The 25,157-nt window shown below is 44.3% G+C and overlaps 1 protein-coding gene across 1 annotated transcript in view; it reads right to left on the minus strand.

The window, feature by feature from the left end:
* LOC134609340 (uncharacterized) overlaps positions 1-4,143 on the minus strand; it is a 40,536-nt gene extending 36,393 nt beyond the window's left edge. The window contains exons 1-4 of the mRNA XM_063453020.1: positions 4,072-4,143; positions 3,694-3,801; positions 3,339-3,455; positions 2,819-2,980 (exon numbers count right to left, since the gene is read on the minus strand). Of these exons, the coding sequence (XP_063309090.1) occupies positions 2,819-2,980; positions 3,339-3,455; positions 3,694-3,801; positions 4,072-4,143 (459 nt within the window). The remainder of the gene's footprint in view (positions 1-2,818; positions 2,981-3,338; positions 3,456-3,693; positions 3,802-4,071) is intronic.
* Between the last annotated feature and the right edge of the window lie 21,014 nt (positions 4,144-25,157).

Genomic DNA, 25,157 nt, shown 5'->3' on the forward strand with positions numbered 1-25,157 from the left:
TACTGAGTGTGTTTGTGTATGTATTAGTGAGTCTGTTTGATGTCTGTTAGTGAGTGTGTGTTTGTCAGTGAGAGTGTATGTTTTGTAAGTGAGTGTGTATGTATGTCTGTCGCTGAGTGTGTCTGTCAGTAAATGTGTGTGTCTGTTAGCTGGTGTGTATGCATCTGTTCGTGAGAGTGTGTGTGTGTGTGTGTGTCTTCAGCACTTACCTTTCTCTAGCGCCGGACTCCCTTGGCGCTGGGGATCCCTCCGCCTCTCAGCTCTGAATGCTCTTGCCGCGCACGCATTCAAACCGCCCATAGGAAAGCATTACTCAATGCTTTCCTATGGACGTTCAGTGTTTTAGAATAGCGGAAGCTCCTCTAGCGGCTGTCAGTGAGACATCCACTAGAGGCTGGATTAACCCTTGGTGAAACATAGCAGCTATGTTTTCAGCTGCAGGGTTAAAACTAGAGGGACCTGACACCCAGACCACTTCATTGAGCTGATGTGATCTGGGTGTCTGTAGTGGTCCTTTAATTATGTGTGCATCTGCATGCACTGGCGTACATACCGCGGTCGCAGGGGTCACAGCCCTGCAACCCCTGCGACCAGGTGCCCACCGCCATGAGTTGCGGCCCCGGCCCGCGCAGAATAAGCGCGAGGGGGGGGGGGGGGCACGGATCAATTTGCGCACTGGGGCCCCTTGGGTCATGTGTACGCCACTGCACCTACCCTGGTGCCTGCCGCAGGCTGTGTGGAGGGGGCGAGGATATGAATGACATCATATCCCTGCTCCCTGTGTACCACACAGCGCGGCTGGCGCCCTGTGATGGGGCTGGGCTGCAGGACAGGACTCCAAGGAGCCAGACAGCATGCATCCAGGGGACAAGATTGAACTGATGTAAGTATGTAATTGTGTATGTCTCTGTATGTGTGTATGTATGTATGTATGTAGGTCTCTGTATGCCTGTATGTCTTTGTATGTATGTTTCTGTATGCATGTATGTGTCTGTATGTTTCTGTATGCCTGTATGTCTCTGTATGTACAAATGTATGTGTCCGTATGCCTGTATGTCTCTGTATGTACAAATGTATGTGTCTGTATGCCTGTATGTCTTTGTACGTATGTGTCTGTATGCCTGTATGTCTCTGTATACCTGTATATATGTATGTGTCTGTATGACGGTATGTCTCTGTATGCGTGTATGTCTTTGTATGCCTGTATGTATGTATGTGTCTGTATGCCTGGATGTCTCTGTATGTATGTTTCTGTATGTCTATGTATGTATGTATGTATGTATGTATGTGTCTGTATGACGGTATGCCTCTGTATGTATGTCTATATGCCTGCATGTATGTCTCTGTCTGTGTCTGTATGTCTCTGTATGATTATTTCTGTGTTTGTATGAACCTTATTTTAAACGAGGGTGGGGGGCACCAAAATGCATCTTCGCCTGTGTAACTAAAAATCCTAGCACCGGTCCTGCCTCTATGGAAGCACCATTCCTGTGAAATGCATGTTCTGGGTGTGCACCCAATTTACTTTTTGTCTTTATTGTTTAATGATTGATAGAGTTCATAGTATAGTGTTTAGATATTACTCCCAATCAGTTAGCGCAATCAAGATTAACATCAGTATTTTTCTTTGAATTGCTTTGCAGGAATACACATGATACAGCACGCAAATACCAAGAAACAAAGCAAATATCATTTTCAAATAATTTTTATTAATCCACAATTGAAGAATCCCTGATGACATGAATGCCCGATTTTATGAGTTAAAATATGAAGTTTGTGCTTATTTGCCTTGTGTATAATGGTACCAGCAAACACCTCGAATTGTATCTGATTAAAGGCCAATCTGTATGAATTTTTATATTGTTTGTTAAAGTAACACTGGAGGAAGGCACTAAAACCGCTTAATCTCATTAAAATAGATAAAGTGCTTGGAGTACCTGGGCGCTGAATCGTTTTCAATTTGTTAAACACTGAATGAAGGTCCCCGGACGCCTGCTGTCCAGCCCCTCTCTACTGCTTAGGTTCATACTTAAACATTAGTTCAAGCAGCAATAGTTGGCAGTGATAGGAACGCCACCTGCTGGCTCTCAGAGTATCACAGACATCTATTGCTGCTATACACTGGTATAGCTAAGGTGGAGTTTAACTACTCCAAGCAAGGGATGTGCAGTAGGCCCCTCATTAGGTGTTAAACTATTCGTGATTTAACATTAACCATGGAATAGGTGCCGTGGATTGCAGACGCTACAACCAATTCAATTAGACAAAATTGTTATAGTGCTAGAGTGTTTCTTTAAATAAAATTTCATATTTTAACCCACATGTTCGTATGATGACATTTTTTCATATGTTCGAACTGTTTTGAAGGAAATCACACGTGGCAAAATCGTCAAGTAGTAATTAAGTTTTATTAAGAAGTATGTTTTCTAACTAACTTGGGATTATCATTGGTCGAAGACGAATTTTCTCTATCTTGTTTCTCTAACTTCTAAAAAAGAAACAGATTATTATTATTTATTCATCTTTTTAAAATTGTTTTTAATTTGAGTAGCTAAGTATCATCCCACTGAAAATTACACTTTGTCTACTATGTTGACTGTTTTTGCTATAAATCTGAATCCAACTTACTTTTTTCATTTTCTTTCTGTGTATGCTTGAGAGGTACTCCCTGTACTCGTTGTACTGTTTTAAAGAGCAAACAACCTAAACAAGAGATTTTCTTTTAATTCAATGTCATTCAGTTAAATTTATGTATGCAATATATGTTAGCGTAAAATTAAATGGTAGTGGCATGCTTGTTTTTGTTTTTTTATCCTACCTTATCATCGCTGGTGATGAATCCCTGCTGACGTATCCGTTGTCGAGGGATTTTACTCTGGTAATATTCTTTTAAGCAGGGGTCATGCAGGTTATTGTAGGTTGTCCTCATCAAGCGACAATATGGATCCTCAAGGTCAAATGATGGACTTGGCTTATAAAGCTGCAAAAACATTATAACATAAAACATGTGTGCACTCATTCTGTAAACCTATTCTGAAGAACAACCATTAGCATAAAACAACCAATATATAAAATAATTGGGGATTGTTTGAAAGGTTAAACATAGTAGACTAATGCTTATCCACTTCAGCTATTTTGTTATATGGTAGAAGAGTTAATAATCTACAATAGAACTAATGATTGATGTGAGATGGTAATTTATAAAATCTTTTAATGCTTACTTTAATTGATCATTTCCATGGTTTGGCATTAACTATACAACCTTTCATATCAATCCGTAGCCCTATTTCAATTGTCTTGAAAATATCTGCTTACTAGTCTGGATTAGTATTAAATACCTTTTCCGAGAGCTTGGTGGTACAGAACTGGACAGGTTGTTTAGGACTCACTGGAAATTTCACTCCAGAAGGAACGCTCACAAATTGTTCTGCTAGGGGTGCTCTAATGAAATCCACCTAAACAAATAGAAATTCAGTTAATGTAGATTGCAGAACATATGTAATATACATATTAATGTGATTTTTTTTTATAATTTATACTTTGTTGAAGAATGACATTCACAATAAACTAAAAAAAAAAGAAAAGCATCAAGAAAATGACGTTGTAAAAAAAATCTCAGGTTCACAGCCTGTGTCTGCAAAATGTTCCCTTCCTAATATGAATCGGACTATGGATTTAAATTGTAGTGTATACCTTTTCCGAGGGTTTTGTGGTAAGCATTGGGATCCGATTATTAGGACATGGTGGGAGTTTGATCCCCGAAGACGTATTTTTCTGTGGCCTGGCTCTGATGTTAGATGCCTAAAATAGAGAATCATTTTATAACGATTTTATGCATGCAAATATAGGTAAAGTAATCCCTTCTATGACTATTCACATTCCATTTTATTTTTTCTGATGATGAGGCATCAAATTAGTCACCAAAATTATTATACTTATATGGGGGGTCCATATGGATCTTAATAATTATACGTATCGCCATACATTGGGCATAAAAAGGAAATGAACTGGGTTAGAAGGTCAAATGGGCAGGGGGTGCATGGATATAGTGATTACATATCCCCTATTCACCTTGCCATGTGTTGTTTCTCTCGAAATAACTGGAAACATCTGATTCTTCTCGCTTGCAAATCTTTCTGCCATGGTTATACAGTAATAACTGTTAAGGTGTGTCCTGGGCAGCAGATATATATAGCCTAAACTGTCAATGACATCACCACAATGCCGTGACCTCATCAGATACCTTAAAAGGACATCCCACTGCCCTAATACAAAATTCATTAAAAATCACTGTTAGATATACCCCAAATTAAAAACTGCATATATTTTATCATGCATTCTTTCATTGGGGATATATCTAAAAACAGTTTGCAAAACCTACAGTTCTCTGTCCACTGCATATGGAAGTCCTCCCCTTCTAACCGCGCCCAGACTTTCTGGGCTGTCCAATCATAGACTTCCCAAAACAGCTCAATGTCTTTGCAAGACAGGTGCTCTGATTAATTGCTGCCTCTTGAGTTTAGCTTCTATAATCTTTCACTATTAAAGGCAGGTAGTTAGTAGCAGCTACTAATTAATAACTGGCTTAAAAACTTGTTGCAACTTTTTTCTGGCTGTCCATTAGTAATGTCTGCTTGCAGTGATACCAACCGCTTGTAGATGTGTTGCTCATTGGTAAAACACAAAAACATATGGTTTGTAAGCTGTTTCTAACCACAATGTGCCTGTAAGGGATCCCAGTGAGCGTACTTTACTCTATGATTGGCCAGTTAAAGTGTATGGCATTACACTGTACACATGGTTGCTATTAAAGGAACACTCAAGGCACCATAAAAACTTAATCAAAATGGTGCCCCTAGACACATTCTTATTTCAAGTGGTTTCACCCCTTTAGGTATGAGTGTGCCAGGGGCCTCTGGCATGCTTGTAGCTGGTAACTCGCTGGAGTTATTGGGCAACACACACTATGCATTCACTACACTAACACACACTGCATTCATTACACACTAACCCACTCTCTGCATTCACTACACTATGCACACACTATGCATTTACTACGCTGACATATACTATGCATTCACTACACTGACACACACTCTCTGCATTCACTACACTAACACACACTCTGCATTCACTACAATAACACACACTCTGCATTAACTACACTGACACACACTCTGCATTCACTACACCAACATACACTCTGCATTAACTATACACACAGCATCCACTGCACAAACATCCTGTATTCACAGTACACACACTACATCCACCGCACATTCAAACACTTTGCATTCACTATACAGAGACACTGCGTCTAATACACACACTACATCCACTACAGACACTGCATCCACTAAACACATTGCATCTAGCACACACAAACACTACATCCACTACACAAACACTACACAAACACACACTACATCACTGTACACACACTACATCCACTACTCAAACACACTCTGTGTTCACTATGCACACTTCACCCGCTACACAAACACACACTCTGTATTCACTGCACAAACAGTATCTAATACACACAAACACTACATCCATTACACACATTCAAATTCATTTCCACTATACACACCACATTCAGTCCTGTATCATTGTCAGCGGACTAGGTAGGAGTCCTGTGGGTGTTATTAAGTGTTTCTTGCATAGCAAGACCACTTAATGTTATCTCACATATATATTATTCTTATTATAGCCAAATTTACCACCCTAACTCCTCCCACAGTTTTTACACTAGATAGAGAGTAATATACTGAAACGTGCGGATTGTTCACGATTGGTGTGCTATTACTTTGTGGAACGTTTTGCCGAATGGTTTACGGAATATTGTCGTTTTTGTGGCGAAATTGGTCCCATAGTAATGAATGGCAAAATTTTCAAAGCTAGAGTGGGAGCTGGCAAAAGCTGAAAAATCAGGACATGATTTCTAAACTGCCACCACTCCCTCATTTTCAGGCCCACCTACACAAATCTTATATCAAAACGTTCAGCTATCCCTGCTGCCACTAATAATGCCCACTGCTAAGCCATAGTCCTGATAGTTTTCACAATATGACAATTTGTTTGCAACTCACGCCTTCCATTGACATTCATTGAAACTTCACTCAAGCCAGCTCAAACATGAAGGACAATTTCTAAACTGCGACTGTGCCTTCATTTTTAATACTTCAGAGACATGCATCAAAATGTAGATCTAGGTCTTGTGGTTCTCACAATATAAATCTCTTCGCTGTAGGATTTATAATTTTTAAAATATGACCGTTTGAAGATGGCAACCGCCAAAATACTCTGACCTGTGCCAGGCTGCAGCAGCAAGTGATGTCATAGACAGGGCATATTGTGCACCTGCTAATGTTTTTATAAATGTATGTTTTAATGTAACTGTGAAGCACTTTGGGCAACAACGTTGCAATTAAATGTGCTATATAAATAAATAATAACAGTTACTCCACCCACCCCAGTTGTAGACCACTGGTGGAAGCAAGAACACTTCACACAATTTCCCCAGAAATTGTAGCTTTTCTAGTTCTTATTCTTATTATTATAGCTAAATGTACCACCCTAACTACTCCCACAGTTTTTACACTACATTGACAGTAATATACAGAAGCGTGCGGATTGTTCCCGATTGGTGTGCTATTACTTTGTGGAACGTTTCGCGGAATGGTTCACGGAATATCGTCATTTTTGTGGCGAAATTGGTCCCATAAGAATGAATGGCGAAATGTTCAAAACTAGAGTGGAAGCTGGCAAAAGCTGAAAAATCAGGACATGATTTCTAAACTGCCACCACTCCCTCATTTTCAATCTCACCTATACAAATCTTATACCAAAACATTCAGCTATCCCTGCTGCCACTAAACATGTTCATGGCTAAGCCATAGTCCTTATAGTTTGATCCAATATCCATTGATATTTATTGAAACTCCACTCTAGCCACCTCAAATTTGAAGGGCAATATCTAAACTGCGACTGTGCCTTCATTTTTAATACTTTAGAGACATACTATGCAACAAAATGTAGGTATGGGTCTTGTGATTCTCACAATATAAAGCTCTTCGCTTTAGGATTTATAGTTTTTAAAATATGACAGTTTGAAGATGGCAACCGCCAGTGAAGTGAGCAATTTGGAGCAGTTTGTTTTGTTTTGCCGAATTTGAAATCTATTAGTTCCTGATGGCAGTTGGTGGAATGTTCGAGGGATTTGAAAGATTTGAAAGCTCTTCTCTGCCCTTGCTGTAGAGTGAGTGAACCACACTCCAACCTTTCCACAGTTACTCAAGCCACTCCACCCAGTTACTCCGCCCACTCCAGTTATAGATTACTGGTGGAGGCAAGAACACTTCACACAATTTCCCCAGAAATTGTAGCTTTTCTAGTTTATATGCTGTTATCAAGACATGGATAATATATCTCCCATTTCAGTAAAGATCAAACTGAAATGGGAAATAAATGATCAGTTAAATTAACACTTAAGCGTTAGGAGTAACAATGTTTATTCATAACGCAATAATGCCCTAGTTAGGTTACCACCTCCTTCCTCCACTGTGAAGGAGAAAGAGGATTTTACTTAACTTTTCTCCCTAGCAGCGCTGGTCCCGCCTCCTTGGCTGAGATCATCAAGACTGATTATCTCAGCCAATCCAATGCTTTCCCATAGGAACACATTGGGAGGCTAGTGCGAATGTCCAGCAAAACACTGCACTGCACCAATCGTATGGTTTCTATTAGACCATCTAATTGAAATGGCATTGCTAATTTAGAGGAATCACCACTAGTGACTGTCAGAGTAACAGGCACTAGTCACATTTAAACCCTGCAATGTAAATATTGAAGCCCTGCAAACAGGGATTTGGCAGCCACACCACTTAATTGAGATGAAATGGTGTGCATATAATGTCCCTTTAAGAACCTTTTATATATGTTTATAATTTAAAAAAAATTCAAAAATAAGTCTACACAAAACAAAGAAAATATAGTGTTGTTTAACCCCTTAAGGACCAAACTTCTGGAATAAAAGGGAATCATGACATATCACACATGTCATGTGTCCTTAAGGGGTTAAATAAAATGTTATGTTAATTCACTAGTGCTGGAATATTTTGTCCTGAGGCATAACTCTATAAAGTCTACATGAAATTGGTTTTGAGGATAAAGGAACCATAGAAAGGCACAATCCTATACATAATGTTCTAATAATAAATTATGCTTATGTGAGTCCTTGAAAGCATCTGAAATTGCGACTGTTACCTTACGTAATTTGAACATAGCAACCTTCTGGATTGTAAGCTCTGTGAGGCAGTTAACTCCATGCAGACATACATGAACTTAGAATTACACAACATGTAATTGTGTGTGGTGGTGCTGTGTGTGAGAGGGTGCTGTGTGTGTGTGGGTGTGCTGTGTGTGAAGGTGCTGTATGTGTGTGGGTGCTGTATGTGTGTGGGTGCTGTATGTGTGTGGGTGCTGTATATGTGAGGGTGCTGTGTGTGTGAGGGTGCTGTGTGTGTGAGGGTGCTGTGTGTGTGAGGGTGCTGTGTGTGTGTGAGGGTGCTGTGTGTGTGTGAGGGTGCTGTGTGTGTGTGAGGGTGCTGTGTGTGTGTGAGGGTGCTGTATGTGTGTGAGGGTGCTGTGTGAAGTGATAAAAGAAGCAGAACTTCACTTAAGTGTGCAGAAGAGCTTGTAGCAGAGATACGCCAGCATGTTTAGGGTGTGAAACAAAACAGGATCCATTGTAGCTTAAAATAACTCTGTAATAAACAGGAAACATTGTGTTCAAATATGTGTTCTAATAAAAAGCCTGAAATCAAGTGAACTTCAAAATAATACCGGTTAATGGACCTCTGCTTATAATGTAATAAAGCATTTTGTAAGAGGCCATATATCTTGTTCAGTTTCTATTGACTAACTCATTATTAGGTTTATCTGCATTGCTATTTTATTTATTAGCAGTGAGTAACAAGACATGACACAATGTAGGTCATGTGAAAGGTAGAATTTGATCGCCCACATTTAGGCGCATTGTATGTACACTATCCAATTTATGTATTGCTGTTATTGCCATTAATTAAGAAATAAACTATCATATGTGTTAACAAGAAACAAGTGGTTATTGAGGACCCTATTCAAATGCGCTTACTATCTAAAGGAGGTGAGGAATGAAAACACAAGAGGAAGAGCTACATGATTGAGAAGGGAAGAAGTAGTATTGGAGTCACAAACAACATTAGAGAGGGGACAGGTAGTTTAAATAAACACTATATTATGTGTATATGTGTTTTCTCTTTCAAGCTTGATAAAGCTTGACAAAGACCCTTTCAGGGGTCGAAACGTTGCAGTGTCTCACTTATCCAAATAAATAAAATTACTTAGAGTGCCTGGATCCTCTTTCTACTACGGGTGCATACATATGTAGACATGCAATCATGTATGCACTCACATACAAACATGGACACATTCACAATCACATACACACAGAGACATCCACAGTCACATAGACAAACAATTACACACCACCATTATATAATCACACAGTTATACGCAACCAGTCAACCACCAGTCACACACACACACACACACATATATAAATACACATAGTCACATACATGCACACAGGTTAATATGTCACATATAGTGATGTCGCGAACATAAAATTTTCGGTTCGCAAACGGCGAACGCGAACTTCCGCAAATGTTCGCGAACGGGCGAACCGGGCGAACCGCCATAGACTTCAATGGGCAGGCGAATTTTAAAACCCACAGGGACTCTTTCTGGCCACAATAGTGATGGAAAAGTTGTTTCAAGGGGACTAACACCTGGACTGTGGCATGCCGGAGGGGGATCCATGGCAAAACTCCCATGGAAAATTACATAGTTGATGCAGAGTCTGGTTTTAATCCATAAAGGGCATAAATCACCTAACATTCCTAAATTGTTTGGAATAACGTGCTTTAAAACATCAGGTATGATGTTGTATCGATCAGGTAGTGTAAGGCTTACGCCCGCTTCACAGTGACAGACCAAACTCCCCGTTTAACTCACCGCAAACAACCGCAAACAGTCCATTTGCACAACCGCAAACTCCCCATTTGCACAAGGTTGGATACCAAGCTAGCCATGTCCCGTTCCTTGTCCTCACTGATGTCATTGAAGTTCTCTCTTCCTCCACCCAGGAAGCGGGAGATGAAAAAGATGCTTGGTCGGTCCTCCTACTTCAAATTTGGGGCGCTGCGCGTGCAATCTAATGTGCCACCAGATAGGAGTGGTGTGTTAAGTAGTACTATTCCTATCAGTTTAATCCCTGTTACGTCCCCTATCAGGGGACGTGTATATAAGGCATCGATTTTAGGAAGCGGGAGATGGAAAAAGATGCTTGGTCGGTCCTCCTACTTCAAATTTGAGGCACTGTGCGTGCAATCTAATGTGCCACCAGATAGGAGTAGTGTGGTAAGTAGTACTATTCTTATCAGTTTAATCCCTGTTACGTCCCCTTATCAGGGGACGTGTATATAAGGCATCGATTTTAGGAAGCGGGAGATGGAAAAAGATGCTTGGTCGGTCCTCCTACTTCAAATTATGGGCACTGCGCGTGCAATCTAATGTGCCACCAGATAGGAGTAGTGTGTTAAGTAGTACTATTCTTATCAGTTTAATCCCTATTACGTCCCCTATCAGGGGACGTGTATATAAGGCATCGATTTTAGGAAGCAGGAGATGGAAAAGATGCTTGGTCGGTCCTCCTACTTCAAATTTGGGCACTGTGCGTGCAATCTAATGTGCCACCAGATAGGAGTGGTGTGTTAATTAGTACTATTCCTAACAGTTAAATCCCTGTTACGTCCCTTATCAGGGGACGTGTATATAAGGCATTGATTTTAGGAAGCGGGAGATGGAAAAAGATGCTTGGTCGGTCCTCCTACTTCAAATTTGGGGCACTGCGCGTGCAATCTAATGTGCCACCAGATAGGAGTGGTGTGTTAAGTAGTCTCCCTCATCAGGCCTTTTTTAGTCGAATGTATCGCCCACTGTCAGTCCCTTCGGGATCCATCCCTCATTCATCTTAATAAAGGTAAGGTAATCTAGACTTTTTTGACCTAGGCGACTTCTCTTCTCAGTGACAATACCTCCTGCTGCACTGAAGGTCCTTTCTGACAGGACACTTGAAGCGGGGCAGGCCAGAAGTTCTATCGCAAATTGGGATAGCTCAGGCCACAGGTCAAGCCTGCACACCCAGTAGTCAAGGGGTTCATCGCTCCTCAGAGTGTCGATATCTGCAGTTAAGGCGAGGTAGTCTGCTACCTGTCGGTCGAGTCGTTCTCTGAGGGTGGACGTAGAACTTAAAAAGCTCTGCATTTCCTCCATCAACAACACATCTGTAAAGCGTCCTGTCCTTCCCGGCGTGGTCGTGGGAGGAGGAGGATTACTTTCACCTCTTCCCCTGTTAGATTCCCGTTGTGCTGTGACATCACCCTTATACGCTGTGTAAAGCATACTTTTTAATTGATTTTGGAACTGCTGCATCCTTTCCGACTTGCTGTAATTCGGTAACATTTCAGGCACTTTCTGCTTATACCGGGGGTCTAGTAGCATGGACATCCAGTACAGGTCGTTCTCCTTCAGCCTTTTTATACGAGGGTCCCTCAACAGGCACGACAGAATGAAAGACCCCATTTGCACAAGGTTGGATGCCGAGCTACTCATGTCCTGTTCCTCGTCCTCAGTGATCTCTCTGAAGGTATGTTCTTCCCCCCAGCCACGTACAACACCACGGGTACCAGATAGGTGACAACGAGCACCCTGGGATGCCTGTTGTGGTTGGTCTTCCTCCTCCTCCTCCTCCTCCTCAAAGCCACATTCCTCCTCTGACTCCTCTTCCTCACAATCCTCTTTCAGCGTTGCCGCAGGTCCAGCAAGCGATGCTGATAAGGCTGTTTCTGGTTGTGATGGTGACCACAACTCTTCCTCTTCACGCTCATCTACGGCCTGATCCAGCACTCTTCGCAGGGCACGCTCCAGGAAGAAAACAAATGGTATGATGCCGCTGATGGTGCCTTCGGTGCGACTGACTAGGTTTGTCACCTCCTCAAAAGGACGCATGAGCCTACAGGCATTGCGCATGAGCGTCCAGTAACGTTGCAAAAAAAATTCCTAGCTCCGCAGAGGCTGTCCTAGCACCCCGGTCATACAAATACTCATTAACTGCTTTTTCTTGTTGGAGCAGGCGGTCGAACATTAGGAGTGTTGAATTCCAATGTGTCGGGCTGTCGCAAATCAAGCGCCTCCCTGGCATGTTGTTTCGCCGCTGGATATCGGAAAAGTGTGCCATGGCCGTGTAGGAACGCCTGAAATGGCCACACACCTTCCTGGCCTGCTTAAGGACGTCCTGTAAGCCTGGGTACATATGCACAAAGCGTTGTACGATCAGATTACACACATGTGCCATGCACGGCACATGTGTCAACTTGCCCAAATGCAATGCCGCCAACAAATTTCTTCAGTTGACACAAACCACTTTGCCGATCTCCAGTTGGTGTGGAGTCAGCCACTGATCCACCTGTGCGTTCAGGGTGGACAGGAGTGCTGGTCCGGTGTGACTCTCTGCTTCCAGGCAAGTCAACCCCAAGACGGCGTGACACTGCCGTATCCGGGATGTGGAACAGTACCTGGGAGCTGGGGGGGTGCCGTTGATGTGGAGCAAGACGCAGCAGCAGAAGAGGACTCAGCCGAGGAGGTTATGGAAGAGGATGGAGTAGGAGGAGTAGAGGAGGTGGCAGCAGGCCTGCCTGCAAGTCGTGGCGGTGTCACCAACTCCTCTGCAGAGCCACGCATTCCATGCTTGGCAGCCGTCAGCAGGTTTACCCAATGTGCAGTGTAGGTGATATACCTGCCCTGACCATGCTTTGCAGACCAGGTATCAGTGGTCAGATGGACCCTTGCCCTAACACTGTGTGCCAGACATGCCATTACTTCCTTTTGCACAATCGAGTACAGGTTGGGGATTACCTTTTGTGCAAAGAAATTTCGTCCGTGTACCTTCCACTGCGGTTTCCCAATAGCTACAAATTTTTTGAACGCCTCAGACTCCACCAGCTTGTATGGTAAAAGCTGGTGGGCTAAGAGTTCAGTCAAGCCAGCTGTCAGACGCCGGGCAAGGGGGTGACTTTGTGACATTGGCTTCTTACGCTCAAACATGTCCTTGTCAGACACCTGACTGTGGGCAGATGAGCAGGAACTGCTCAAGGCGAGAGACGGAGGGGCGGATGGTTGAGTGGGGGCAAGGAGGACAGCAGTGGTTAACGTGGCTGAAGATGCTGGACCAGGAGGAGGATGGCGGCTTTGAGTTTGTGTGCTGCTTGTACTCATGTGTTGATCCCATAGGCGTTTGTGATGTGCGATCATGTGCCTTTGCAAAGCAGTTGTACCTAGGTGGGTGTTGGACTTCCCACGACTCAGTTTCTTTTGGCACAGGTTGCAAATGGCATCGCTGTTGTCAGAGGCAGACACACAAAAAAAATGCCACACTGCTGAGCTCTGCAATGACGGCATTCTGGTGGTGGCAACAGCATGGGTTGATTGGCGTGCTGTCTGGCTGACCCCGGGTGCCGATGCATGCTGTCTGACTGTGCCACTAGCTACTTGCGACGACCTCCCCCTGCTTCCAACTCGTGTCCTCCTCCTCCTCTCTGTCTCCCCATCTGAACTTTCCCCCTGTTCTTCTTCTCTTCTAGCAGGCACCCACGTGACATCCACGGACGCATCGTCATCATCAACTGCTTCACTTGTATCTGACAACTCAGCAAAGGAAGCAGCAGCGGGTACAACATCATCATCATCACACCGTACGTGTGTAATGCTGCCTGACTGAGACATATCCCTGTTATCTACATCCTCTGGCAATAATGGTTGCGCATCACTCATTTCTTCCAACTGATGTGTAAATAACTCCTCTGACGATCAAGTGAAGCGGCTGTGGTGCTAGTGTTGGTGGTGGCGGCAGGCGGGCGAGTGGTAACTTGAGAGGTGCCCAAAGCTAAGCTGGAGGAGGATGGTGCGTCAAGGTTCCGAGTGGAAGCTGTAGAAGATTGGGTGTCCTGTGTTAGCCAGTCAACTATGTCCTCAGAACTTTTCAAGTTCAGGGTACGTGGCCTCTGAACACTGGGCATTATTCTAGGGCCAAAGGGAATCACAGCACCACGACCATGACGGCCCCTGCGGGGTGGCCTGCCTCTGCCTGTCATTTAATTTTTGATTAGTGGTACTATGCGTGCAAGCTACTGTGACAACAGATATGAGTGGCACTGGTGTGACACCGTGCCCTGGCAGGCCCTGAAACGCACACTCATGAAGGAAACTGACTCCTATTATATTACAGTCCAAAAAGTTTAGTTTTTTTTAAATGCAAGCTATTGGGACACAAGATATGAGTGAGTGGTGGCACTGGGCAGGCCCTGAAACGCACACACGTGAAGGAAACTGACTGCAATTATATTACAGTCCAAAAAGTTTATTTTTAATTAAATGCAAGCTATTGGGACACCAGATATGAGTGAGTGGTGGCACTGGGCAGGCCCTGAAATGCACACTCGTGAAGGAAACTGACTGCTATTATATTACAGTCCAAAAAGTTTAGTTTTTTTTTTTAAATGCAAGCTATTGGGACACCAGATATGAGTGAGTGGTGGCACTGTGCAGGCCCTGAAACGCACACTCGTGAAGGAAACTGACTGCTATTATATTACAGTTCAAAAAATGTAGGTTTTTTTTAAATGCAAGCTATTGGGACACCAGATATGAGTGAGTGGTGGCACTGGGCAGGCCCTGAAACGCACACTAGTGAAGGAAACTGACTGCTATTATATTACAGCCCAAAAAGTTTAGTTTTTTTTTAAAAGCAAACTATTGGGACACCAGATATGAATGGTGGCACTGGGCAAGTGGGCACAGTATACGCTGTGAGCCTGACACACACGCTGGCAGACAACTAACTGCTATTCAATCTATTACAGTCAAAAATTTTTTTTTTTTTTTTTTTAAATGTACACTACTGTTACACCAGATATGAGTTGCACTGGTGTGACACTGTGCCCTGGCAGTGCCCTTAATTCTTTTAAGACCGGCCGCGGCGGGCCGGTCCTAATGCTGCAGCCGCCTGAGCGCTCTGTAAAGAGCCTTAGATGGTTGCAGCGCTGCTTCTCCCCTCCCCTGTAGCGTGGACGAGCTCCTCTGCGGTCCGCGGTGCCCGGCCGGAGTGATAGGAAGGTGCACGCTCAGTGTGCACTTCCTGTCAGTCCGGCCGGTAACAGGAAACAGAAACTCCGCGCGGAACAGGAGTTTCTGTTTCCTGTAACCGGCCAGACTGACAGGAAGTGCACACTCAGTGTGCACCTTCCTATCACTCCGGCCGGCCAACGCGGACCACAGAGGAGCTCGTCCACGCTACAGGGGAGGGGAGAAGCAGCGCTGCAACCATCTAACGCTCTTTACAGAGCGCTCAGGCGGCTGCAGCATTAGGACCGGCCCACCGCGGCCGGTCTTAAAAGAATTAAGGGCGGCCTGGGGGGCAATTGCCTCCCTGCCCCCCCGGCCCAGCCCGCCCCTGCACAGTTCCAACAAGCTCCACCACAGCTAAGCGAAGCAGTCCCCATTAAAATCCACCAACGCGGGGGCGGGGCCGGACCGCCAAGCCGGCTGGTCGCATGCTAGACCAGCTCCTACAGCCTAGCCTTTGAACAGGCGATTTTAAGCATAAATTTTCACAAAAACTTGCCGGCAACGGTGGCCCTTGGTGGGCAGAGAGCCCTGGGGCCCAGGGCGAGGCTGGCCCTACGGGCTACAGTCCCCTGGACGAAGAAACCTATCCGACCCTTTTTGAGGCCTACTCCAGAGGCGAGCGGGACGGACGGCCGCTGCCCTGCCGCATACTGCTCGGGGCTTGGAGTCGGACCCGCGGGGATGCCGGCCCTGTTCCCCCCCAATGGACCGGGGGGTGATCCCGGTCCACACCTCTAAGACCCAACCTACCACGCCAGCATCCTGAGTCTCCCGCCCGCACTGCAGTCCACATGTCGGGCCCAAGATGGCCGCCAAGCTCCGACCTGCAAACAAGGGAAAGCACTTCCCGCTCAACCAGCTCACGTACGCCGAGACTAATGGTGGAGCACGGAACGCAGCAACACCTACCCTGTAATATCCACCTCACCTGGGAGAAGCGGCTATTAAATCCACCAGGCGCAGAGCAAAGCGACTTGTTCACCGGTGAGCCAGCCGTCGGACTCCATGAGAGGGGACCTGCAATGCGATACGACGCCATATACCACACACCATGCAGAGTGAATCCCGACCGGGCCTACACAAACCCTAGTAAGTCGACCGGGCTCCCTCAAACCGGAAGGGAGAACCCTCAATCAAGCGGCAAAACAAGTCGTAAGAACGTACTCTCACCAGCTCCCGCGAAGGTACGAGCCTACAGAGACTTATCCTACTCCAGCACCCGTTAAGAACTGCTTAACCCTCTCTGGACACCCCACAGCTGAACCCAACGCCTGGAGACAAGCATCTGCGCCCCTGGAATGCTTCACCACACGCCGGATTAACCCATCCTGCAATTAAGTTGTTTGTCTTAAATTGTATACTTTATTGGGCCACTGGGCAATATTGTTTGTCAGGGCAGGGGGGGGGGAGAGACTCTGGGACACTCATGTCAATACTAGTGAGTAGCTAATCGCTTATTGTATTCGTAAACCTGCATGCTCTTACTATTCGTGATAAAACACCGAATCTACTACGCTTAGAATGCATAGAGCCAAATAGACTGGCTAGAGAGTATTATACAACCCCCATACGTATAGAAGCAACACTAAGTAATATTCGTCTGTCAACTAGATTGCTAACATATACATAAATCGTCTAGCTAAGCATGTATAACAAAAACAAAAAAATTGTGCAAGTTCCTTATGACACTGTTTAACGCATCTGTAACCTTATGAAAATGAACGCTGTTGTGGCGTATGACAATAATCTGTAATCACCTGCACTACAAAAATAAAAAATTAAAAAAAAAAAAAAATCCACCAACGCAAAAGGCGTCGAAGACGGGACCGGAGGCACAAACAGAAATGCAGAGCCTGCCCCACGTCAAGCACTCGCCTCCACCTTAAGCCACCACAATCCCGCATCGGACGTGAAGCACCACCGGGACAGATCCGACCACCCGACAAAACAAACTTCCACCACCTCAAGCCGCGAACCCGGCACTGGTGAGGCTGAGGGTGGTGGGGAGGGTGGTGAGGCTGGCTGAGGGTGGTAGGGAGGGTGATGAAGCTGAGGGTGGTGGGGAGGGTGGTAGGGAGGTTGAGTGTGGTGGGGGGTTGAGAGAGCCTACCTTTAGTCCCTGGTGGTCCAGTGGGCTCCCTGGTGATCCAGTGGGCTCCCTGGTGGTCCGGTGGCCACTGCTCCCGGTCTGCAGCTCCGCAGAGCTGCAGACCATGTAATCTCGCAAGACCATCAGAGCCTCTGATTGGCCGTTTTTTGCGAGACACATAGTCTGCAGCTCTGCTCACTGCGGAGCTGCAGACTGGTGTCTGCGGTGGCTGGCCGGGCAGCCAGGAGGGGCCTCGCACCCGGCGGCATACCGTGCAAGCCGCCGGGCCCCCTCCTGGTGTCAGGTCCTCGGTCAGTGACCGAGGACCTGACACAGTCTGCCCACAGGCGGCTTAGGCGGCCGCGAGGCCCCAGCCAGCGCAAGGCCTTAGGCGGCCGCCTAAACCGCCTAATTAGAGAGCCACCTCTGACGTGCAAGCTACACCCGAAACATGACAGCCATCTTTCCCAACAATGTACTGCTACATACTCATACCCTCAGTGCAACTAGCCATGATTTACGCACGTTAAGCCTAGCATGCTCAAATATAACACACTTCTGTCTAAAAAAAAAAAAATACAAAAAAAAAAAGAATGCAGCTTCAGAATTAATCTAAAGTGTATGCTGGCTAGGAGGTGGGAGGGTCTGGAAGGGAGGGTCTGCTGCTGATTGGCTGGAATGTGTCTGCTGACTGTGAGGTACAGGGTCAAAGTTTACTCAACGATGACGAATAGGGGGCGGACCAAACATCGCATATGTTCGCCATCCGTGGCGAACGCGAACAAGCTATGTTCGCCAGGAACTATTCGCCTGCAAACCGTTCGGGACATCACTACTGCCAAGTTACATGGATGTCATGCACACCCTTCTTGTTATATTAACAATGGCTGGACTTTTCCCGGACAGACGTCATCTCTGTATTTGCTCTAGTGATGTCTGTGTACTTCACTTGACTGGATGTTGTGAAGGGGATTTTCTTGACCATGGAAAGGAACCTATGATCATCCACCACTGTTGTTTTCCATGGATGTCCAGGACTTTTTGTGTTGCAGAGCTCTCCAGTGCGTTCTTTTTTCTCTGACTCTGACTGTACCAAATGATTGATTTTGCCACTCGTAATGTTCCTGTTATCTTTCTGATGGATTTTTGCTGCTTAAGGATGGCGTGTTTCACTTGCATTTAGAGTAGTGATGTCCCAAACAGTTCGCCGGGAACCGTTCGTCGGCGAACATAGCTTGTTTGTGGCGAACACGGCGGGCGAACATATGCGATGGTCGGTCCGCCCCCTATTCGTCATGGAGGTGGGAGGGTCTGGGAGGGAGGGTCTGCTGCTGATTGGCTGGAATGTGTCTGCTGACTGTGAGATACAGGGTCAAAGTTTACTCAATGATGACGAATAGGGGACGGACCGACCATCGCATATGTTCGCCCGCCGCGTTCGCCACGAACAAGCTATGTTCGCCGGCGAACGGTTCCTGGCGAACTGTTTGGGACATCACTAATTTAGAGCTCTTTTGACCGCATGTTGTAGGTTCACAGCAACAACTTCCAAATACGAATGCCACGCTAGCTCACACCTGTCCATGAAACAACTTTTGAGTCAACTGTCTAATTACTTTGGGTCCCTTGAAAAAGAGGGGGCTACATATTAAAGAGCTGTGATGCCTAAACCTTTCCTCTAATTTGGATGTGCAAAGACTGCACTTTAAGCCCATATACATAATTTAACTATAACTTAATTTTATTTTGGTAAACAGTCAAAAAAACAAAACTTGTGTCAGTGTCCAAATATTTCCGAACCTAACTGTATATATATTTATTCATTTTTAAAGGAACCTAGAATGTATATACAAACAAATCAATATATAGTTTTTCTGAACATGCTTATTTTATCCTTAAATACACTGCTCAAAAAAATAAAGGGAACACAAAAATAACACATCCTAGATCTGAATGAATTAAATATTCTTCTGAAATACTTTGTTCTTTACATAGTTGAATGTGCGGACAACAAAATCACACAAAAATTTAAAAATGGAAATCAAATTGTTCAACCCATGGAGGTCGGGATTTGGAGTCATACTCAAAATTAAAGTGGAAAAACACACTACAGGCTGATCCAACTTTGATGTAATGTCCTTAAAACAAGTCAAAATAAGGCTCAGTAGTGTATGTGGCCTCCACGTGCCTGTATGATCTCCCTACAATGCCTGTGCATGCTCCTGATGAGGTGGCGGATGGTTTCCGGAGGGATCTCCTCCCAGACCTGGACTAAAGCATCTGCCAACTCCTGGACAGTCTGTGGTGCAACGTGACGTTGGTGGATGGAGCGAGACATGATATCTCAGATGCGCTCAATTGGATTCAGGTCTGGGGAACGGGCGTGCCAGTTCATAGCATCAATGCCTTCATCTTGCAGGAACTGCTCACACACTCCAGCCACATGAGGTCTAACATTGTCTTGCAATAGGAGGAAACCAGGGCCAACCGCACCAGCATATGGTCTCACAAGGGGTCTGAGGATCTCATCTCGGTACCTAACGGCAGTCAGGCTACCTCTGGCGAGCACATGCAGGGCTGTGCGGCCCCCCAAAGAAATGCGATCCCACACCATTACTGACCCACTGCCAAACCGGTCATGCTGGAGGATGTTGCAGGCAGCAGAACGTTCTCCATGGCGTCTCCAGACTCTGTCATGTCTGTCACATGTGCCAGTGTGAACCTGCTTTCATCTGTGAAGAGCACATGGCACCAGTGACGAATTTGCCAATCTTGGTGTTCTCTGGCAAATGCCAAACATCCCGCACGGTGTTGGGCTGTAAGCACAACCCCCACCTATGGACGTCGGGCCCTCATACCACCCTCATGTTTCTGACCGTTTGAGCAGACACATGCACATTTGTGGCCTGCTGGAGGTCATTTTGCAGGGCTCTGGCCCAGCAGCAGGACCGCTACCTCCTCCTGTTCCTCCTTGCACAAGGGTGGAGGTAGCGGTCCTGCTGCTGGGCTGTCCCCTCCTACGGCCTCCTCCACATCTCCTAATGTACTGGCCTGTCTCCTGGTAGCGCCTCCATGCTCTGGACACTACGCTGACAGACACAGCAAACCTTCTTGCCACAGCTCGCATTGATTTGCCATCCTGGATGAGCTGCACTACCTGAGCCACTTGTGTGGGTTGTAGACTCCGTCTCATGCTACCACTAGAGTGAAAGCACCACCAGCATTCAAAAGTGACCAAAACATCAGCCAGGAAGCTTAGGAACTGAGAAGTGGTCTGTGGTCACCACCTGCAGAACCACTCCTTTATTGGGGGTGTCTTGCTAATTGCCTATAATTTCCACCTGTTGTCTATCCCATTTGCACAACAGCATGTGAATTGATTGTCACTCAGTGTTGCTTCCTAAGTGGACAGTTTGATTTCACAGAAGTGTGATTGACTTGGAGTTACATTGTGTTGTTTAAGTGTTCCCTTTATTTTTTTGAGCATTGTATAACAGGCAACATTTCACTGTGTTTTGACTTTATAATATATTACTTTACAAAATTGTTGCATCCTGACTGTTTGGTTTCCCAATTTAAAGAACGTATAGCCTCTCAGCAAATGTTCACGCTTAGATATTCGCACAGTAGGTCCCCAAATGCTGGCTTTTGAAGTATAACTTTAAATTGCTTTTTGCTCAAGTTTATTTCAGAGGTAAAATAAATTACATCCCAAGACAAGCCCTGCAAGGTATAAAAACTTGAAACTGTATAGAATTATCTGACATTTTTTTTTAGGAACTCAACCATTATTTTTTTTTTTATTATAATATTTAATTGAAGCACAACTTAAATTTTTGGAATGTAGATTTTATATGAATATAAATACTTTATCTTTCTGTCTGCCACAAGGTATATTGTTTATGAATTGCTTTTATTGCTTTATTAAAGAAGAAACCAGCCGCAATTAGAAAATTCACTTTGAAAAAATATCTCTTCCGTTCCACATTCATTCACTCCATGTATAACCTTTGCAAAATATAATCCATAAGGCATAAGTCAAATCAATAGCTAGAAGGCAAGCACAAAAAAGCCAAATATAACATAACTTGTGTCTTTGTTAGTCATGACAATACAGAGAGCAATTTGTTCAGGTACACAATATCCTTTCATCACAAATAGCAGCGCTCTGAAGACCAGTCTAAACTGCGCACCTTCATACTGTATCAATAATCTGGTGATTTTGAAATCTAGTTTATAATAGTGAGAAAACACTTCCTGTCATAGTGTAATACATTTTTATTTTGATTCATAGTAAGAGGTGTGAGAGGTCCATGTATTGGCAATTAAACATCTAACTACAGGACCGTGTGCAGCCTATTTATATTATTTGAAAGCCTAGTGCAGACTTGACCAACTCTGTCTTTATCTACCATTCTGTCTGTTCATCTATAAAACAACAGACACTGCGTTAACTCTGAGTAAATCAGCTGTAAAGGTGAGTCTTACGGACTGATCAAGCTGTGCTTTGGACGTTGCTAGATTGCGCGTTAACCGCTTAAGGACACAACTTCTGGAATAAAAGGGAATCATGACAAAATATTTACGTCTTGTGTCCTTAAGGGGTTAAGTGGCAGTGGTGGATGCCTAAGGGCCCCTGGGTCCATGTCTGCCTGGTGATCTGTCTGTGAGGGGTTGATTTCTGAGTTTGCAGTGGGATGAAAAGATCTCCCTTCCCAGTCATCCCCTTAGTACATTGAGAAATTACCTCTATCAAGACAGGGGTAGGCAACCTTCAGCACTCCAGATGTTGTGGACTACATCGCCCATAATTCTCTTACACCCATAATGCTGACAAAGCATCAGGGGAGATGTAATCCACAACATGTGAAGTGCCGAATGTTGTCTACCCCTGACCCAAGAGTTAGTTTGCAGGAACGATGCGTGGGAGGGATAGTGGGGGGCAATAGGGGCTGGAGACTTGTGTGGGGTCCTGAGAACCATTTAAGCACAATTTCATTGTTAGTCCTGAGTCCGCTGTAATAGTGAGAAAGAAATAAGTATTTATCTATAAATAATAGACTGTAAAAAGTAAAGACGATGATAGCTGGCATCATTGTTCCATACTGTGTAATTGTTATTCCATGTTCAAGCAATACAAGTCAGCAATGAGTCATTTAACCAACCGAGAAAGCGTTAGAATCAATGCTGATGCGATTCTCATTTAGACAATGGAGGACAATGGATGCATACAGTAAAACACACTGTTAAATATCACAAAAATAAAAAAAGCTGTTCCTGGCAGCCAGAGTTCAGTAAAACATTAAAGTAAAGGTAAAAAAAGAAGGTCCACTGAAAAGAATATCCACAGCGCAGTATTATAGTTACTTTTGTTTATTGTCATGTATTCTTTAAGAAACAAAGAGTGAGCATAGAAAATATAATATTAGAATAAAACATGTCGGCAGGTGGGACTGTTCTTCGGATAAATGTACAAATGTTCTTCTTAGGAAAGTCAGGAGTTTATTAAAAATACCCATTGCAGACATGTAGATGTCAACCTTGACGCGTGTTACCCTTTGAAGTTCACAGGACATCCGATGTAAGGAGCTAGGAGCCTCTTAAAGGGACACTCTATTCGCCCAAAACATCTTTAGCAAAATAAAACAGTTTTGGTGTACCGATCATCTCTGCCATTTAGTTTCTAAATCCCTTTTTTTATGCAGCCCTAGTAAAACCTCCTGGCATGTGATGTACACAACATCCTCACACTTCCTGAAAAAGAGTCTAAATCTTTAGCTTTTATTATTGCACAGTGGGTTTTATTTAGAATTTCTCATCTCCTGCTCTTTTAATTGTCTGATAAAAAAATGCAGCAGGCTCCCTTGTGTTTAAAGTTTAAAGGAACACTATAAGGTCAGGAACACAAATATGTATTCCTGACCCTATAATGTTAAAAACACCATCTAGCTGCCCCCCCCCCCCCCCCCCATACCTCCCTCAATATGAATTATTAAAATCTTATTCAAGATCTGCCTGCTAACAGTTGACATCATCAGAAGTGATTCTATGAGCCAATCCCAATGCTTTCCCGTAGAATTGGCTAAGACTGTCAAGGAGGCAGATCAGGGGCAGAGCCAGCACAAGTCAAACACAGCTCTGGCCAATTAGAAACTCCTCATAGAGATGAATTGAATCACTGCATGTCTATGGGAAAGGTTCAGTGTCTGCATGCAGAGGGTGGAGACACTGACTGTCAGTACTGCACAGTGTGCACTACCCAAGGAAGCACCTCTAGCAGCCATCTGAAGAGTGGCTAGTGGAGTTATCACTAGACTGTAATGTAAACACTGCATTTTCTCTGAAAAGACAGTGTTTACTGCAAAAAGCCTGAAGGCAATGATTATACTCACCTTATACAATAAGATGTAGTTGTTCTGGTGACTATAGTGTCCCTTTAATTAACACTGTAGGAGATAAGACCTCCTAAAGTAAGCACACTGGTGTTTGGCTAAAGGTTTGATTTTTTCTTTTTCTTTTTTGATTTATCCATATACGGTACAATTGACATGTGTGACGTCCTTCTCTATGTTTTTAGTTTTGCTTCGACTCCCAACTCACCAACTCCAGAAGGGTGGGCAGTTCCAACTTTTAGGAGTCCTCTGTAGAGATCACTAAGAATTTTGAAAAGGAAAAACACTGCGCTGTATGATCTGATTTAAAATGATACCTTATTTTTATTGAGGCTAGGTGAGTTACACCTTGGAGAGCTGTGGAGGGCATAATCAAGCTGATTTAACTCCTAAATGGAACTGAGCAGTGATATTGCAGGGGCATGATCTACATACAAGACTGATACATTGAAATGTACCTATAATGATACACATAACATGTGCTAATGCTATCAAATATATAGATTGGAATTAAATTGTTTTTTTGAAAATAGGTCTTTCTCCCACTATTATTCTCTGGCAGGGAGAGCCGGGAGACCTCTGACAGATGATCCTCAAGCTTTCTGTACAATACAACCATAGCACATTCTTGCCAAGAAAGACAGCCTGCATTTCATTTCTGTACTGCCCTTTTTGGCAGGTTCAGTCTGATATGCAAATATCCTACGTTCTCTCCAAATGGCTCAAGATGAGCTAAAACTAGCTTGAGAACTGAGCATTGACCCACTACAGTGCAAGCTACTTGAACTGTTGCCCATTCTCAGTATTCTCTTGCACACTGTGTTTTTTCCTCTCCCTAATTTTTAAGGGAAATCCAGACGTAGACCTGTTGTTCACGGTGCCTAGAGGAGTATCGGCTATACCTCACTGACGAGGCATTGCAAGGCTGTAATGGTTGACGGGGGTTGCTGTATCCTAAGTGCAGAGATTGCAGGCCTGAATTTTGGATCTGACTGGCATATTGGTAGGATCAGTCCGATATGCAAATGGCTTAGGTTCTCTCTGTAATGGCACAAGATGAGCTAAAACCAGCCTGATAAGTGTGCAGGAATCCACAGAAGGACAGGCTATTTGTGGTGTTGTTTGCTCTTAGTATTTTCTTGCAACTTATCTTTTGTTCAACCATAGCACATGCTGTACAGATACTTCCTCGGCGAGAGTACTAGCTCTTGCTAAGTAGCATAGGGATATTACTGATATTACTATGTCCATATACTTCCTAGCTAGCTACGTTCAGAACATGGCATGCTGGCAATGAAGCCAATGTACCAGAGTCATAAAGTAGGTTTGCCCTACTTGGGAAGCATTCCAAAGACAGGCAAAAGAAAGCAGTGCATGGGCAGAGGGTG

Source organism: Pelobates fuscus, chromosome 4 (genome assembly GCF_036172605.1).
Source record: "Pelobates fuscus isolate aPelFus1 chromosome 4, aPelFus1.pri, whole genome shotgun sequence".
In the NCBI taxonomy this organism is placed as follows: domain Eukaryota; kingdom Metazoa; phylum Chordata; class Amphibia; order Anura; family Pelobatidae; genus Pelobates; species Pelobates fuscus.